The 16,657-nt window shown below is 53.4% G+C and overlaps 1 protein-coding gene across 1 annotated transcript in view; it reads left to right on the top strand.

Moving 5' to 3' along the window:
• The first annotated feature begins 3,304 nt into the window (after window positions 1-3,304).
• The window catches only part of CADM1 (cell adhesion molecule 1), a 138,688-nt gene continuing 125,335 nt past the window's right edge, over window positions 3,305-16,657 (top strand). The window contains exon 1 of the mRNA XM_057428285.1: window positions 3,305-3,416. Within this exon, the coding sequence (XP_057284268.1) occupies window positions 3,305-3,416 (112 nt within the window). The remainder of the gene's footprint in view (window positions 3,417-16,657) is intronic.

Below are 16,657 nucleotides of genomic sequence, written 5' to 3'. Positions count from 1 at the left end.
TTTCTGGCATCCTGGCTGGGGAATCCTGCAGGATGCCTGGCTCTGCCCCACTGCCCATCACCATTCCTGCTTCCCAAAGCACTGTGCTGGGAAAACAGTCGCTGTTCCTCTAAATACCTCTGTGTGTGTGAGTGCTGGGAGCTGTGGCTGCGATGGGGGCTCAGAAGGAGCAGCGGGACCGTGCCAGGTGGCCACTGGGTTTGGCATGGAAATGACGTGTGTGTGCAGGGTGTTGGGTACTTGCTCCATCCAGAGTGTCCAGAGGGATGCTTGTGTTTATTACCCGAGTGAGCTGCTCCAAACAAGTCCAGAGCTCGCTCGCTGCCCAGAGCAGGGGGTCTGTGTTCCAGCTGCGCAAAGAGCTGAGCAGTTCTGTGAACCAAGGGTTGCAGGGTGCGAGTGCTCTCAGGTACGCAGTGACTCAGTGCACAGCAATGCCTGCGCTGCCGGCTCTGCTCGGCTGGACAGGTCGTGAACTCCACTAAATTCTTCCAGCCCCTGGTTCTGGAGCTCCATGAAACAGGCCTGGGGGGGAAGGAAAACATTCCCAGTGCCCCTGTGCCTCCGCAGCACCAACTGTTTCCAATTACTGTGTGGAGTTTGCATGCTCCGAGTTATTCCACCCAGCGCTGGAGGGTCTGAATTCCCCCACTGCTGTGGATGGAGCCTCTCAGCCAGTGTCTATGCTCGGGGAAAACACAACATCCAGCCTTGTCCTCCATCATGAAAGTAAGCTCTATCTATCTGCAGAACTGAAGAGCAAAGAGCGGTGTGGGGAGCAGGGATGCGGGGCTTGCCCTGCGTGTGGATGAGTGCTTCCTTGCTGCCTGACAGCCCAAATGCGGTACAAATGCCGCGTGTTCCTGGCTTCAGCCCTCTGGAGCACCCCACTTCCCTATGTTTGGCTCTTTAGTCTATCTCTGTCGGACTCGCACATCTCTGCCCCTCACCGTGGCTCCTGGGCAGCGCTCTCCTCTCCCGTCCTTTGTTGCTGAGGCAAATTAAGCAGTGCTTCTGCTCCTTCGCCTTCCCACTCTCTGCCAAGTGAATCCCACAACTTTCCTGGGTGACGACATAAATTTGCAATGGTGTTCTACAAAAGCTCCCCACCAAACCCGAGCTGTCTCGCATCCCTAACAAGCTTATCAAAGGCTTTCTTTGCAGGGAGATCTGAGCCCTCCAGGTTTTGATTCATAGCAGGTGAAGGCAGAATGTGCTGGAGCCTGATTGAAATGTGCGAGGTCAACAAAATAGAGCGGAGAGTGCACAATAATTGGGGAAGAAGCAGCAGCCTCGCTTTCTGCCCGTGTTCCTCTGATCCCTCGGCTGTAATCTCCCATTTCCAAAGGGAAGCCTGTCTTGCATACTTTATCACAGTGCACATTTGCACAGGAGGCCCCTTTGTACAGGAAAGGGAAAAACCCCAAACCTCAAACTGTCACTGACTTCATTCTCCCTCTTCTTGTGCAGCCCAGAAGGGAGACAGCCCCAAGGGCTGCAGGGCGAGGAGCAGCACCCGGCTTTCATTGTAAAGCATCTTGGTTCTCCCCGAGTTTGAGCCTTTTGTCTTACCAAAGGGCTGGCATTTACTGCAGATGTGGAGGTGAGAGGAGGTGTTAACAGGAAGTTAATCTCTTAAAGTGTGAGGCGTCAGGGCTGAAATAGCTGGGCTCCTCGAGGCAAAACATACCTGCTAGCTCAAGTTCTTCCCTTGCCTTGGGAGCAGTGACTGCTCTGGGGATCTCGCCCTCTCTCGGGTTTGGGAGGAGGAAGGAAGAGCTCCATTTGAAGCGCCCGTTCTCCCCACGGGCTGTAGCACTTTGTTGGAAACGCTCCATTCCCCAACATCTGTGCACACTGAAACCTTCCTTCGGGTTTGAGTGCGCGTTTGGGGGGGTTTCCCTTCTCCTCCGCATTCTGCGAGGGGAAGAGATTACAAGAAACAAGAGGGAAGGGGGGGAAAATCTGTCCCTTCCCCCTGCCTCCCATCTGTTGTTTAATCACCAGCTGTTTGTCCTTAAGCTTGGATTACAGCCTCTCTGCCTGCCTGCTCCGTGCACTACGACACGCAGTGGGGCTGCTGCTGCTGCATCTCGCGTGCTGCATTATGCATGCACTGCTGGTGGGAAGAGCATCACCATCAAAACCCGGGGGAGGCTCCAGCCCCTCGCTGTGTCTCTGCAGAGACGCTAATCCCTTCTCTCTGTGCTCCTCGGTGCCCGGCGTGCAGAGCAGTGTCCTGCCCCAGTTGGGCTGTGGAGCTGAGCAGGGCTTTGTGCCCTCGGATGCTCCTCCTGGCTCTCCGGAGGGAGCTGCGACGGGCAGAGGAGGTAATGGTGCTTGATGGAGTAAGGAGCCAAGAGTGACGCCGGGATTTTAGGATGGGTGCCAGCTCTGCCTCCATCTAGAAGAGCTGTAGGAGAAGTCAGCATAAAACCTAGGGATTGCTTAACAAGCTCTTTAGTGCTACTGAATGTGCTGAGCTCATCCTGGGAATCTGTGGGTGCCAAGGCTCACTTACTGATGGATTTAATGCCATAGGATGGGGAGCCATCGGTCTACTCCCTCTGCTTCCCATGTTCCCTTAGTCCCATGGCCAGCCCTGTGCTGCCTTAAGGGATGAGGCATTGTGCCCTGGTGCAGAGCTGGGCATTGATTGACTTCACCCTGAGTCTGTGCTCACAGAAAAACTAAGGGGGGGGACAGGCTGAAGGTTTTGGGGACCCTCCTGTGTGGGACACTGGCAGTGAACACAGTGTTAGGTACGTTCGGTTATGGTGGGGCAGGAGAGGAGGAATGGACTCCCTTGGTTTGGAGCAAACCATACAGGAGTGCTAAATGGATGAGTTCTGGACTGAAGGCTGGCAGGCTTGGCGCATGGCTTAGGGCAGGATGTGCTCCAGTGCAGCCCTGTCCTCCTCTGATGGTGACAGGAATGTCTGGAAAAGGGGCAAACACCGCCTTGTTCTCGGTGCTCCCCAGAGCCCTGTGACCGCAGGGTAACCTGCCTCCCCGTGCTCCGGGCCAAGGCCCCGAGCAGGGCTCCTCAGCTCAGATTTCCTGGGAAACCCAATGATGCGAGTGTAAGGAGCTCTCTGGAGCCAGGCAGGACATAGGATCCTTGGTTAATGCCTCGCCAGAAAATGGGAGCCCCATTACACAAGGGCTAATCATTTACAAGCTATAGGTTTCGATGTGTGGCGTGACGTCCATTACTTCATGCCGCGGGTATGCGCTCTGGTTTCCTGACTCGGGGGCGGTGGCATTGCCTCATCTTTGTCCCCCTGCGCGGAGGAGTCTGGCGATGGAGCGTGCATCAGAGCGCTGCAGGGGCTCTGTGCCGCTGGTCCTGTCTGGTGACCAGCGCTGTCAGTCTCTGGAAGGAAAAATGCCATTGCAGCGCGCCTGCGAGCGTGGTGAGGCTCAAGGCGCTTGAGCTTTTAGAAGCATCTGTCCTTTGGCTTCTGCGTGTGTGAAAGAGCATAAACCTTTGAGTGGAAACCTCGGCCTTTGACTGGCATCGGGGCTTTCAGATGTCACCCAGGAGAAGCCTGCTGTATGCTCCATGCTGGGCTTCACCCAGGCAGGAGGGTCTCAGCCTGGCCCCACTTGCTTCACAGCATCCTCCTCTTCCTCCTTCCCTGCTCCTCTCCGGTGCCTCGGAGCTCGGTCCCTGTGCTTGCCTCTATGTTTCCCCTTCGAAGCAGCTATTGATTTTCCTGACTAATGCGCCTGGCTGCATTGTGCACCACACACCAAACAAAACAAAGAGAACTCAATCAGCCACTTAAAAAAATCAAACCAAGCCCACCGCTTTCCATTATAGGCTGGGCAGATCACGCAGTTACAACTTGAATGTGTTCCCATTGACCCACAGCACTCAGTTAAAATGATGGGAGCGGTGCAAACACAGGCTGGGGATGCAGGCTCGGGAGAGCTCTTCCCTTACATAAGAACACTTTGCTTTTCTCTTTCGTGTTACCTACAAATGAGAATGAAATGCTGCTCTCCTCCGCTCTGCGCAGCGTTGTTCCAAGCGTATGAACGCTCGGCTCCCTTTTCCCTTAGCTAATAAGTAACCATGAGGAGGTTTGTGGCCTTGTTGGGTTATATTTAGCCCAGAAAACACTCTGTTTCTCCTCTCTCCTCCTCCCCCTGCCTCTTTCAGTAAAATGCTTTCTGAGATTTATTTGTAAGCCTGTAAATACAGAGTAAATAGCTTTAATTTACCAGGCTACTGTAAGAAACTGTATCTGCAAGCAGGAATTCCATCAGCCCCTGCTGAGTGAAGTGTCTGCGGATGCTGGATGCTCAGATCTTTCCCTCCTCCCCTCCGCTTCCCGAGGAGGAAACTGCTTCCTCGCCTTCTGCTGCTCCCTTGTAGAGGCTCTGGGTGCTGTCAGCGTGGGTCGGATGCTCGGTACCAAATGTGCAAAGGGCCCCTGTGACCCTGAGAAGGGGAAGGTTGTGAGTTGGTCCTGATGAGGCTGCTGAGGGCATCTCGCCGCCTATTGCCAGCCCGCACCCTGGGAGAGGCTATTCCTGTGCTTCCTTAGGGCTCTGGGAAGGGTCTGGAAAAGGCTTGGCAGGGAGGGCTCGATGCTGGACTCATTCTGTGGACAGCGTCTCCGCACAGCTGTGGCCAAGCAGCTGGCATGAGGATGAGGCAGCGTCTGGTTGGGGGTAGGCTGGAGAAGGAAGATGGTTGTCTCGGCTCTGGCTGCTTTGCATGGCTCTGACAGCGAGTGCTGTTCTCTTCTGTGGTCATAGCAACTTGGAAATGAATTTTGCTTACTTTGAATGTGAAGTGTTTGCGGCTCCCGTGCGAGTTGTCCTCTCCGGCGCCCATCTCAATTACCCTGCTATGATCGCAGTGAGTCTGGTGGCAGGGGAGAGGAGGAGTAAATCCTGCCACTGCTCAGGGCTGGGATTTACAACGGGAGTGCGGGGGCTGACCTGCGAGGAGGGGAGAGGGGACGCTCTGCTTAATGCAGCTTGTCCCTGGGGCAGCCTCGCCACCAATACACCTGCCTGCCTATGGCCGCTTACCTGGGGGAAGATCCAGTTTCTCCACAATTCCAGTCTCCCTTATTCAAGCCTCGGGATAGGGACTCTGCAGGATGGAGGAGCGCCTTCTCCATCCTTTCCCTCTGCCATGCTGCAGTGAACAAATGCCATGGGAGGCTGTTCTCCATGGACCGTCAGCAGCTGCCCCCGTGTCCCCGGGAGCAGAAAGTGATGACACCGATCTCCTGCCAGGGTGCAAGCAGGGCACCATTTTTCCTAATTAGTCATGATGTCTTGCCCATCACAGGAATAAATAGCAAGCTTTCCCTGAGGATGTGAGATGAGAAGCACTATTTATCGTTCCTCTCAGAGGCAGCTGACAACATGACAGGTGAAATATCAGGAATAATTAAGAAAAATAAGGGTTTATGTACTTTATTGCACCACCAGCAGGGATGGATTGCCAGCATCCTCCTGTGGGCCCCACCCTGCCATCAGCTGCACATCCCTGTTTTCTGGGCCGTGCTCCTGTGCTTGTGGGGTGCCTCTCACCGGGGTCCTGCCCAATGTCGACCAGCCCAGCAGCACCCGGTGCTGCTCGTGTCTCCTGCCTTTAGCAGCTTGAAGGCACCAAAGGTGCCTGCTTGATGCAGGCTTGCAGTTGGAGTCCTGGCTCTAAAATATGAACTTGTTGGGTAGCAAATGTTTATTCAGGAACTACTATTTGAGCTCTTTGTCCACGAGAGACGGAGAGGGAAACCCAGTAACCTGTGTATGACGGGGTTTTAGACTTTGTAAGCTGCTGACCTGATGGAGGTGGATGGAAGCGGAGCCCTCAGGGATGTGTGGAGCTGACCACCCCTGTTCTGCCCTTGGCTGTGTTTGGGAGAGCATCCCCTGGCCGGGAGCTGGAGCTTGCCGTGCTGTGTCCATGGAATCGATGATGGATGTTGTGCTGGGGAGGGGGGATGGCTCCGGTGACCTGGTTTTCTGTTGCTGCATTACCCTGGCCCCCGGGGACACCCCAGGTCCGTGCGGGTTACTGCCGGGCTCTGTATTCTTGCTAGGAATTGAGTTAAAGCTGCAGCCCGCCCGCCCGCCCACATTGGGAGCTGTTTGCTTATGAGGCAGGACAGCTGGGAGCTCAGAGCTGTATCTGCTCCAGCAATGTGAAAACCTGATTACAGCGAGTGTCACCGGGCGGCTCGTAACTCTTCCCCGGCAGCCCCGGCCTCGGCTGACAGCACAATAGCTCTCCTGGATGCATCTTGCACCCGAATAAAATGCCCAGTCAAAAGCACTTGAAATCCCTCAGGTTTGCCCTTCGCTAATCGTGCCTCTCGCTGTCGGGAGCAGCCTCCTTCAGCCCGGGCAACAGCGTTCCCATGCGTGGTCACTAAACCGGCCCTAGGAGAAAGGAAAGGTCTGTGCAGCCCTCATCTCGTCCCCTTTGACCGTGTGCTGTGAGTCGCTGGCACTGCTTTGGGGATGGTGAAAGGGACCCTTTGTTGGGGGCAGGAGGAAGCCAGCAGCAAACAGCTCCCAGACGGGCAGTGCTGCTCCAGGGGCATTTATATTTAGCTCGCTTGCAGCGTTGGCCCTTCAATTTATGCTCATGCTTTTGTCCCTTTAAGCACCAGCACCGAGAAGGAGACCAGCCAGGAGCAGGCAGCTGCTTCTCAGAGGTGAGGGTATTTTTAACACAATGCCCGAGGAGAAAGGAATCTGCTTTCTCCATCCTTCAGTCCAACCCAGCGCTGCGAAGGACCTCTGAAATCAAAGCTTCAGTGCGCAGCGCTGGGAGCCAAATCTCGCACAAAAGCTGAGGATGTGCATTGGGAAACAAAGGGAGAGGCTCATCCCGGTGGGTGGCTGCTGTGCCTGGCTCCTGAAGGCGAGGGAGACAGGGACATCAATTTAAAGCAGGCAGGATGGCTGGGATCCCAGCCCAGCGCAAGGAGCGGGTGAGGCTGAGTCACAATGAGAGCCAGGCCCTGCCAAAATTAACACTGGCTTTTGTTCTGTCAAGTATTTATAGAGCGTTGTAGTACCTTGTGCCACAAGTGTTCCCTGAGGCTTTGCAATGGCAAAGAGTATCCAGAGCGGGCTTTGCGAGATGGTGCTCTGGAGCCTGACCTCAGCATCTCGCAGCTTCCCCATCCTGCCAAGGAAAGGCTTTATTCTCCCCTCTGCTACCTTGAAAATGTTTGCCTGCTCCATCAGTAGCTGGCTGGTATCAAGTCCAGCAAGCCTGGAGTTTAACTGTGAGGCTCCTCAATTCTCCAAGCAAATAAGCCCACATAAGACCCAGACCTTTGAAGCCAATTGTAATTTAATACAGCTTAAACGGTAAACATCGAACAGTTGCAAGGGAAATATGATCAAAGCCATTGATCTTTTTGTAGTGACACAGTGTCTTTTTGAATCATTTCCAATAATGAGAAAATGCGAGGAAATGGAAACCTGCTTGCAGACATAATGGTCAAATAAATAATTAGCAAGGCGCTTGGTTAAGCTCTGTGTATGGAGAAGCAAGAGGCTGCTGAGGGTCAAGTGAAAATGCTTGACTAAGCATCATTTTTGGGGTAAATTGGGACAGAAAAAAATCACTCTGGGCAGCGTGGAAGATGGATTTGTGCCAGTGGAAGAGCAGGATGCTCTTGTGGAGAACAAACAGCCTTTTCCAGGCAGCATCAATGTAGTACTACATGTTTTCCATGGCACAGCTCAAGTTTCTGGTCTGTGGGTTAATTTTGGAGCACTGATGAGCTGCTCTGTGTCACGTTTAGAGCCTGAAGGAGTGCTGAGGGGCTGCTGCGGGTATTTACACCTCCAGCGTAGGCAGCCTGGGCAGCACTGACGGGTTCAGGATGTCCTGTCCCAAGAAGTGAAGTGGGGCTGCTTGACGCCTGCTCTCTGTCTGGTTGCTGTGTCCCTTCCCCAGGCACCCATCCATCCTTATCCCATGCTCCAGCTCAGGGAGCAATGCTCAGCACGACACAGTGCTGAACTGCTCTGTCTCTCAAATACTTCTTCCTAATGGAAGCATCTCAGGAAGAGAGTATTTGGCCGTTTCCGTTAAGGAACGTGTTTGTAGTTGAATTTAATACGTGCTGTCCGTGATGCCATATCAGAGGATAGTTTTAGAGTGCCGTTAGTGTCGTGCTGACTCCCTCACTTCATTTTGAAAGGGCAAAGCATGCCCGTGAAGAGCTTCGAGAAATAGAAGCAATTTGTTACCGCTTCCCTGCGAGTACACGGAAAGGAGATGCTCTGGCTCATGCTGAGCTCAGCACAGTGCGTCTTGTGCCGTTCTTGCACTTTCCCTGGGGCCCTGTTCCCTCTGGGGGTCCTACACAGGCTGCTGCAGGGCTGGGGACCCCAAGTCCTTGGTGCCTGCTGCTCTGTGAGCATCGATGCCGTGTGCTGCACTGTGGTTGCAGCTCTTCCAAAAGGTAGCTCATGCTGTGTGGCCCAGAGCACTGATCCTGCCCATTAGGCTGCACTGGGAGCAAATAAATGGCTTCTGGTTTACTTTCTGTTAGGTCCAGGAGAGGCACTTTTGTTTCTAGGCTGGAAACTGCAGGTGTAGGGCATTGGATGCCCTTGGGTTTGTGTAACACAGGGTGTGATGCTCTGTAATGTTCCACTTGTGGCAGATGCAGGCATTTAGTGGCACACATGAGAATTACACACTGGAGGGCAAGAAAGTGAGGTTTCTGCTTTCGCCTGTGCACACAATACCTGCCTGGCTATGGGTGCTGCCAAGGCTTCTGGTCTCTCCCCGGGCTGTGTTTCCCAGCAGGCATGTCCAGCGGGATGCTTGCTCACATTCCCACGCATTCAGGTTTGTCTGGATTTCCACGTGTGGCCCTGCTGGCTTTTTTAGGTGTTGGTATTTGAGTTGGGTCTCGGGGCTGCTGCTTGAAGAGCAAAAAGAGGGTGGCTGAAACATCGGGATGTGGCCGATAACGCTGCCAGTCACATCGGGGCGATGCCGCTGCTCGGGGCAGGAAGCCACCGGTTATTGTTAGTGCCAGGGCCAGGCTCTCAGTGATCTCCTCAAAGCACAGCGCGCTCTTCGCCGGCCCTTCAGGCAGCAATGAAAAGGCTTTCATGTTCCGCGGGGGAGGAGAGCACAATTTGTGGTGACCCGGCTCTGGCTGGTATTTGAAAGGTCACTTTGAGTGCCACGCTACCGGAGCCCATTGATTGCACAAACCCCTCCTCCCCAGCGCTGTGCGGCGGGGGAGAGGGAGCGAAAATAGCTCTGGCAGCATCATTGTTTAAAACCAACAAAGAGGCTCTGAAAGGCTCCCCGCTCGCCGCTGTCAATAGCCACAGCAAGGGCACCGGCTGCGCTGCTCTGCGCCGCGAGAGGAGCCCCGGCTCGGCCGCGCTGCCATAGGCACGGCCTGGAGGTGCTGGGCTGGTGCTGAGGGTGGATGGGGTGCACCGCAGGGTGGGTGGGCAGCTCCTTATCGCGGGCAGGCGGGCACTGGAGCCCTCAGCAGATCCGTGGCTGTGTGTGCTGATGGGCAGCGCTTGTGTGTGCCCCTCTAACCCACATGGAAATAGATGATCTTCGATGTCCCTTCCAACCCAATGCGTTGTGCGCTCTGATTCTATATCCTGCAAAGGGCCATGAGCCCGGGTCATGCTGTGGGCACTGCCTGCTCTTGCAGCAGAGACCCTATAAACCAGAACAGTCTGCAGGGCCTCACCCTCAGCCACGGCTAAAGCATTACCTTGAAAGCATCCTGGGCTGGCAGAAACGCCAGCCCATTGTCACCTCATTTGTGAGCATTAGTGAATGACCAGGAGCAAGAGCAGCACTCGCCTGCATCCCTGCAGTCATCTGTCACATAACAAGGGAAATATTGGCACGTTGTCATGTTCCAAACACTGCTGATCAATGTCTGGATATATAAAAAGTAACGATAGTAAAAGGCAGCCCTAAGGGAGCCTGGCAGTGGGGAACAGTGGAGGCAGCTCCTGCCCTCCAAGTGGGACCGCATCGTGCCAGTGGTTGTGAGGCAGAGTGCGACCCTGCTCCTGTCCTGAGCTGCTGGAGCACATGGAGTTGCATTCCCCATGAGCACTGTGGCTGGTGTTCAAAGCGGGAGGACAATGCTGCCTCACATGAACTGCTCCTCACCAGAGCTTGTGGCATTTGCACTGGAAAGAAATGGGATGAGTTGAGCAGAGGAGGAATGGATGCTCAATGAGAAGGGAGTTTTAGTGATAGACCTTGATGCAGCATCTCTGTCTGTGAAATGGGGCCAACAGCATCTGGGGGTGGTAAAGGCAGGTCAGAGTCGGAGGCTGCTCTGCTGCTGTTGGTGGGAGCAGTGTGAGTGTGGTGGGTGGGTGGGAGAAGCCCAGCAACTGCTCCCTGCTTTGTCTGTGCATCCACAGTGAGCTGCAGGAGGCAGGGGGAGAGGGGAAAGGGACGAGTTGTGCTTGTAACCGGGTTAGTGGTGAGGGAAGCAGGGAGCTGTGCTCAGCCCAGCAGAGAGATGGGCAGGCAGCAGCTCCTGGCCTGGGCACCTGGGTTGTGCTGAAAGAGCAGAGCTGACTCTGGTGGAGGTGTCACTGGAAAGTGGTGTTTTCTGATTGACTCAGTAGGCAGGAGAACAAAAGGATCTCGGCTGTTGCCGTGAGTGATGGGAACCCCTTTGCTCCAGGCACCAGCCCAGATGGGTCCCAGACCATGAGGGACTACACAGGGAGGTGCCATTTCATGGGCTGTGTGCAGGAGGCACCAGGCAGCACCACTTAATGGATTTATTCTTGCAGTTCCCCGCAGCTCACCCAAGCTATATAAGCAAGGAGAGCAAGCTGGGGCACAGATTATAAAAGTGATGGATCTATGGAAAAAGGAGACGGTTGAAATTTACTTCAAAGCCTGGCCCAGAAATGACCCTCTTCCTCCTCCTCCTCCTCCTCCTGCTCTGGATTTTTCCCATCTTGTGCAGAAAAATGCAGCTGGTCAGCTTGACAAGTGGAAAGTGTAGCTTTGTCATTAATGCGCAGCACTGAAACAATGATGTATGGCTGGCGATAGATCATGTTGGGTTTCCGGAGAGCAGGGAAGATGAAGGCATGAGACTAATTCATGATGCATGAACACATTGATCTTCCCAGCTCTGAAAATACAATGTAATGAACCCCTGCTAACAGATCATTTTTGTGCCGCTGCACTTCACTAATATCTAATGATTTCACCTTGCTCTGAGATAAAATATAATTGTATGGGAGTTCCAGCTTTGTTCTTTAATACTCGCGTAGACTTAACGAATTATGTTTTCCTCTGGAGCTGTCGGCAAGTTGAGACAAGCTTACAAAAGCCCTGCAATTACTGGGCTAGGATGCACCTTTAAACACGGCGTGTGCGGGTGTGCGTAGTGGTGTCTGCTGGGGATGCGGTGGTTTCATGTGCAGCCTGTGCATGTATGCTCTGAGGATGCTGAGGAGCGGGTGGCCATGCTCGGGGGTTACCGGCTCTCATCCATCCCATGAGGGAACAGCAATACCTGTAGATGCTCTCACTTGCAGCACCCCTGCCGGTGAGCTGAAAGCACAGCGAGCCTTTTGTTATTTCCAATACTGCACAAGCATTTTTATCTGTAGGCAAACGCTATCTCCCTTCCGAGCCCACGCTGATGCTTGCAGCCCTTTCTGACAGTAAACAAGAAGGCTGCTTCTCAGTGGAAAGTAGGGCAGGCGCAAAGGGGAGGACAGGTAACCACTGCCTGCTTACTGGAGCTGCAGCGCTCTGGTTCTGGGGGCCGGTACAACCGGCACACATCCCTGTATCAGCAGCGGGGATGCTTCCAGCCGGGCTGTCAACACCTCCGGCAGCGCGACAGCCCTGGGCTGCCGCGTCTCGCTCCGAGCGACCCAAGCGCAGCAGCGCTTGTCTTGGCATCTTATCTGCAGTCTCCTGTCTGCTGCGTTCGGTGCAGTGACGGGAGCGATCAGGGCGAGCGGGCAGCAAACTCCTGTTTGTTGTGCAGCGTCTGCTGCAGTTGGGGTCCTGGCCCCTGGCTGCGGCTCCCGAGTGCTATCGTAGCGCAAGCAATGAGCAGGAGCCTGCAAATGTGAGCTGAAGGTGAAGATGTTTGGGGATTCTTCAAAGGCAAGCCTCGCTGTTACAAAAGAAGTCAATGGAAATCTAACCGCTCCTGACAGCGAGAGCCGGAGTACTGCTGTTCCTCATTTGAAATTCCCTCTAGGCTAAGTAAGGCTTCTCCTTTCATGTGCGATGTTTGTATCCCTTCTGGGAGACCTTTCCTGTGTACCAGGCTCGGGTACGTGCCGTGTTGACAGATGATTAAGACATGAAGTCTCTTAAATCAGAGGAGCAGCCCAAGTTTTGCATTGTGGGCTCAGGTGTTTACCAACACCGTTTTTATCATCTCAGCCCGACTTTGAGGTTTGGGACTTGCTGCTTCTTGCAGCTCAGGGTGTCCCTAGCAAAGCAGATGCTGAAGGGAGCAACAGACCGGAGCTGTACATGTGAGATGCCGGAGGGAAAATCAGGTCTTTGGTGGTAGCAGTGTATTTATAGTGATGATCTGAGTGGATTTGCTGTAGAAGCAGCCTCACAAGGTTTGCTTTGGGGTGACGAGGAGCAGAAGGTTCCCCCATGCTCCCTGTCCCCACCAAGGAGACCCTGGGGAACCTGCTGCGCCTTTTGGATGTCTGTGGTGCCCGAGGTTGGTCGGCGTCGCTGTGTCGGGTCCATGCAGGGTTTGGGGAATGCAGGTGGGGCAGGCAACACCCACCAGGCAGCTTGTGGTGGGGAGAGACTGCTTTCGATGGGATCAAAAAGGCTTTTTTCTTCCCAGCGTCTCCTGTAGGGTAACAAGCAAGCCAAGCCCCCAGCACTGGCTGCAGTGCCCGTCTGGAGCAGCACGGGAGCTTCCCTACAAGCAGGGCTGCAGTTCCCTGGCGCGTGTTTTGGTGGCTTGTGTGTCCCCCCCTCGCCGTGGTCTCCATGTCTGGACTCCTGCAGGCACTTTTCTCCTATAAGAATATTAAACACATTTAAAACACACTTAAATGCTAATGCGAAGCCTGAAAAGAGGATGTCAAGCGTGAGAGGCGCTCAGAAGACAGGATGTCTCTGTAGAAGGGTTTGACCCCGGTAATCTAATTTGCTTTACGTTTCAAATGATACTTCATTCGCTTATTATAAGGCTCTGTGTCATTGGCTCATAAAGAGTACAATTTCTTGTCTTCCAATTGTAATAAATCCAACTCAAGCACCCTCTTGATTTGAAATTTGTCACAACAACACGCAGAGGGCACAGTTCCCGAGTTTTATGGCACGGGTGCATTAGAGACTCATCTGCAGGAAAGATGATGCAAGACTATGAAATGATTTGTCCCTCTCCTTTCTCAATTAGATCTATGCTTCCAAAAAAATAAGTACCCCCCCATCCTAAATTATAGCGTATTCCTCATTATCCAGCAGTAAAAAGGTTAGACTGGCAGGGGAGCCAGGCTGGCGAGGTTTGTCTTGCTTTCTCCTCACGCTAGGGAATGATCTGGTTTCTTTAAAACCATCTGAAAATATTTCAGCAGACATGGGAGCTTAACCTTTGTGCTTGGAATTATTGGAGATGATGGAGAACCCATCGCTGTTTTGTGCATGCATGTGACGGGGCACTAATGCACCCGCGTTGCCGAGCGATGTGTGTGGTGCCAGCGGGGCTGGGTCTCAATGGGCAGGCAGGCTCGAGGTGGTCAGTGCGAGGGAGGTCTGGGGTTGCATTGCAGCGGTGCAGAGGGGTTCTTGGCCTATGTTTGCCCTGGCAGGGGTCTGCTGGTGGCACGGCAATGCTTTTTTTGGACCCTGTTGAATAAATACACACAGAGGCTTTGCTCAGAGAGGACTTTTTCACTTTTAGCTCTTGTTGTTCCTTGGGGGGGGTTGGGTTGGGGTTTTTTTTGGCTGTTTTTTTTAAACAAAGGTTTGAGGCGAGCAAAACCTCCCGTCTGCACGGCTCTTTATTAAAAGATGAAAAGCTGGAGTTCACAGGAGTTAGCATTAAGTCACAGTGCGCAGCAATCGAAGGTATTCACTGGCTGGGGACTCTCTCTGTTTATTTCAAACACCCTTTATCATTTGGTTGAAAGAGCGGTGTTCTCTGTAAAGCTCTGCCAATTGAAAACAGGATCAGATAATGAAGACTGATGCTGCACTGATGACAGCCCCTCCGATCCTCAATAGGGTTTCTCCAAAATCAAAAGACTTTTTTGTCTTATTGTCACACTTGTGGCTTCAAAATAATTAAATTTAATCTTTTAGCTTCAGAAACAAAAATGGAAATCTAAAGCCAGCTCCCCCCACTCCGTGTGCAGGGGAGACAAAGCAAATGCAAATACGCAGTGGGTGTTGGGAAAAACTTTGTACATTATAAAGGAAAACACTGTCCTTGTGGTGGGTGCCAGCACCCACACCTTACAGTGACCACATTACTGTGCCCGGTGAGTATGGCTGTGCCGTGGCGTGCCCGCGGTGCTCGTCCCATGGGAATTACAGTCATGTATGCATTGCGTTCGTCTATTGTTTTAGCACTGCTGTTTTCCAGAATCACTTTGAAACATGCCATCTCTTCCAGACCAATCCAAAGCCTGATGCTTCTGGGTCCCTGTGTGCGTGGCGAGGGCCAGACAATCGGACACAGCCCAAAACCTATGCTGAGCATGGGGCTCCAGTGTCCCAGCTCCAGTGCAGGAGGATGTGGGCTCTGAGCAGGCAGAGATGCTAGCGCTGATGGGCTGGATGACACAACATCCCCTCCTCCCTCGGTGACAGTGAGCTGTGTTTGATGCTTCAGCATCCGTTTTATGCCTTTTAAAATGCTGAACAAATTTGTTGTTCATCACAGTGGGAGGCAGAGGAATGGAATCTATCGGGAGCTATTTGTACTGTAACTAAAGCCCCAAATTTATGGGGGGGGGGGAGCGTAGCGAGAGGCGACTTTGTCACAGTACGTGGAGAAAGGGAAATTGGGCTTTGAGGTTCTGCCTGCTCTTTGAAGCAGCCATGCCGGGTTCCCAGGCTGGGGACAGGTACAAGGAGCTGCTCCAAGGCTCCATTGAGCAGCGCGGCCCACCAGGGAAGTGCTGGATGCCTGTCAGGCGAGCCGTTAAATCCTGAGTGCTGTAACTTGATTATTCCTTCTCTGGGTTCCTTTTGCAAACTCCTGCATTCTCCGAGTTACACAGGATTTAGCCCCACGCTGCCTTTCATGTGAATTGTGTGGCTAAACTTGCGTGCAGCTCTTTGGATATCTCAGAGCCGGCTCTTTCCCCAAGATCGACAACTGTTTCATTCCTCTTGACAGAATACGTAGCAGGAACAAACACTGCCATTCCTGGAGGAATCTTTTTGGTCGCAGTCTCTATAGCACCTTTAATCTGAGGCTCAAAGAGCTGCTGAAGAATGGCGAGTCCCATGGTACCTGCAGAAGGGAGATGCTGCTGTGCGGGTTCTTTTTCCCTCCTTGGTTGATGTAGGAAGGAATGGCAAAGGCAGGGGACTTGGTGGAAGGCCACAGTGGCCACTGAGTACTGTTGGTTCCCTTTCATGAGATTAAGACAAGGTAATTGATCATTGGCTTTGTAAACCTATCTAAAACAGACTCCTGCTGCAGCTTCTGCAGAGGATCTAATTGATGTCAGTTGCTTAAAATCAGGCACCAGCTGGGTGATGCTGTGTCCTCTGATGCCATTCCCAGGGTGGTGGCAGCAGGACTGATGCCAGTTTGTGCTGGGACTGGTTCAGTCTCTGGCTGGGAGCATTATCAGCAGCCACAGCTCATCCACACACCTATGGCTTCTGTTGCCAAACATCATTGCAGGCACATCGAAACGTGCGGTCCAGGAAGGAGGAGCTCCAGGTGCATTTAAATCTGTCTGAGAGGGGCTCAGCTCTGCCTCTGGCAGTGCCACACTTTGGAGTTCTCATAGCTAAGTTCATTTTTTAAGTTCATCTTTGCTCCTGATTTGAATGCTGAATTAACAATTGATTATCGGCTCTAAAATGCAAACCCACCATCTGGTCTCTGAGATGCGCTCACTGGCGGCTGGGGAAGCTGGAATGGCACATGTGAAGGATCTTTGCAAGTGGCACAGGGAGCTCAGGGAGAAGCTCCTGCTCTCACAGCCTCTGCAAAGTGGGTGAGGAACATGGTCTGTCCCATGGGCACCCCTGAACACGCTGCCTTCATGCTGTTACATGGAGCTGTGTCACCGCATCCCACCACGCCAGTGGTACTGAGGCTGGAGCATGGTCCTGGGCACTGCTCCATCACTGGCTCCTTGCCCCAGGTAGTGATGGTTGGGTTTTCCGAGGACTGTGGCTTGCTGGAGCAGCTTCCCAGCATCCCGCACCCCTGTCAGCATCCCTTGGGAGATGTCTTGGAGTGAGCCACAGCAACGGGTGGCTGTTTGTCAGTGGGATGTGCCACCTCACCCCAAGCTGCCTACTACGTTCATGGTCAGGTCACAACCCTTCTGTGGCCCCCCGTTCCCACCAGCGCTCCCGTGCCAGCTGCTGTCCTGGGACACGGCCACTTGCTGTACCACAGCTTCCACTCAGCACCCACTTCCACTTAGCAACCGCTGAACACTC

The sequence above is a fragment of the Pezoporus wallicus genome, unplaced genomic scaffold, assembly GCF_028554395.1.
Source record: "Pezoporus wallicus isolate ANWC-B61680 ecotype Strahan unplaced genomic scaffold, APGP_CSIRO_Pwel_v1 contig_7819, whole genome shotgun sequence".
NCBI classification, from domain to species: domain Eukaryota; kingdom Metazoa; phylum Chordata; class Aves; order Psittaciformes; family Psittacidae; genus Pezoporus; species Pezoporus wallicus.
Note: the sequence above shows the minus strand (reverse complement) of the source record. Positions and strands in the feature narration are given on the sequence as shown.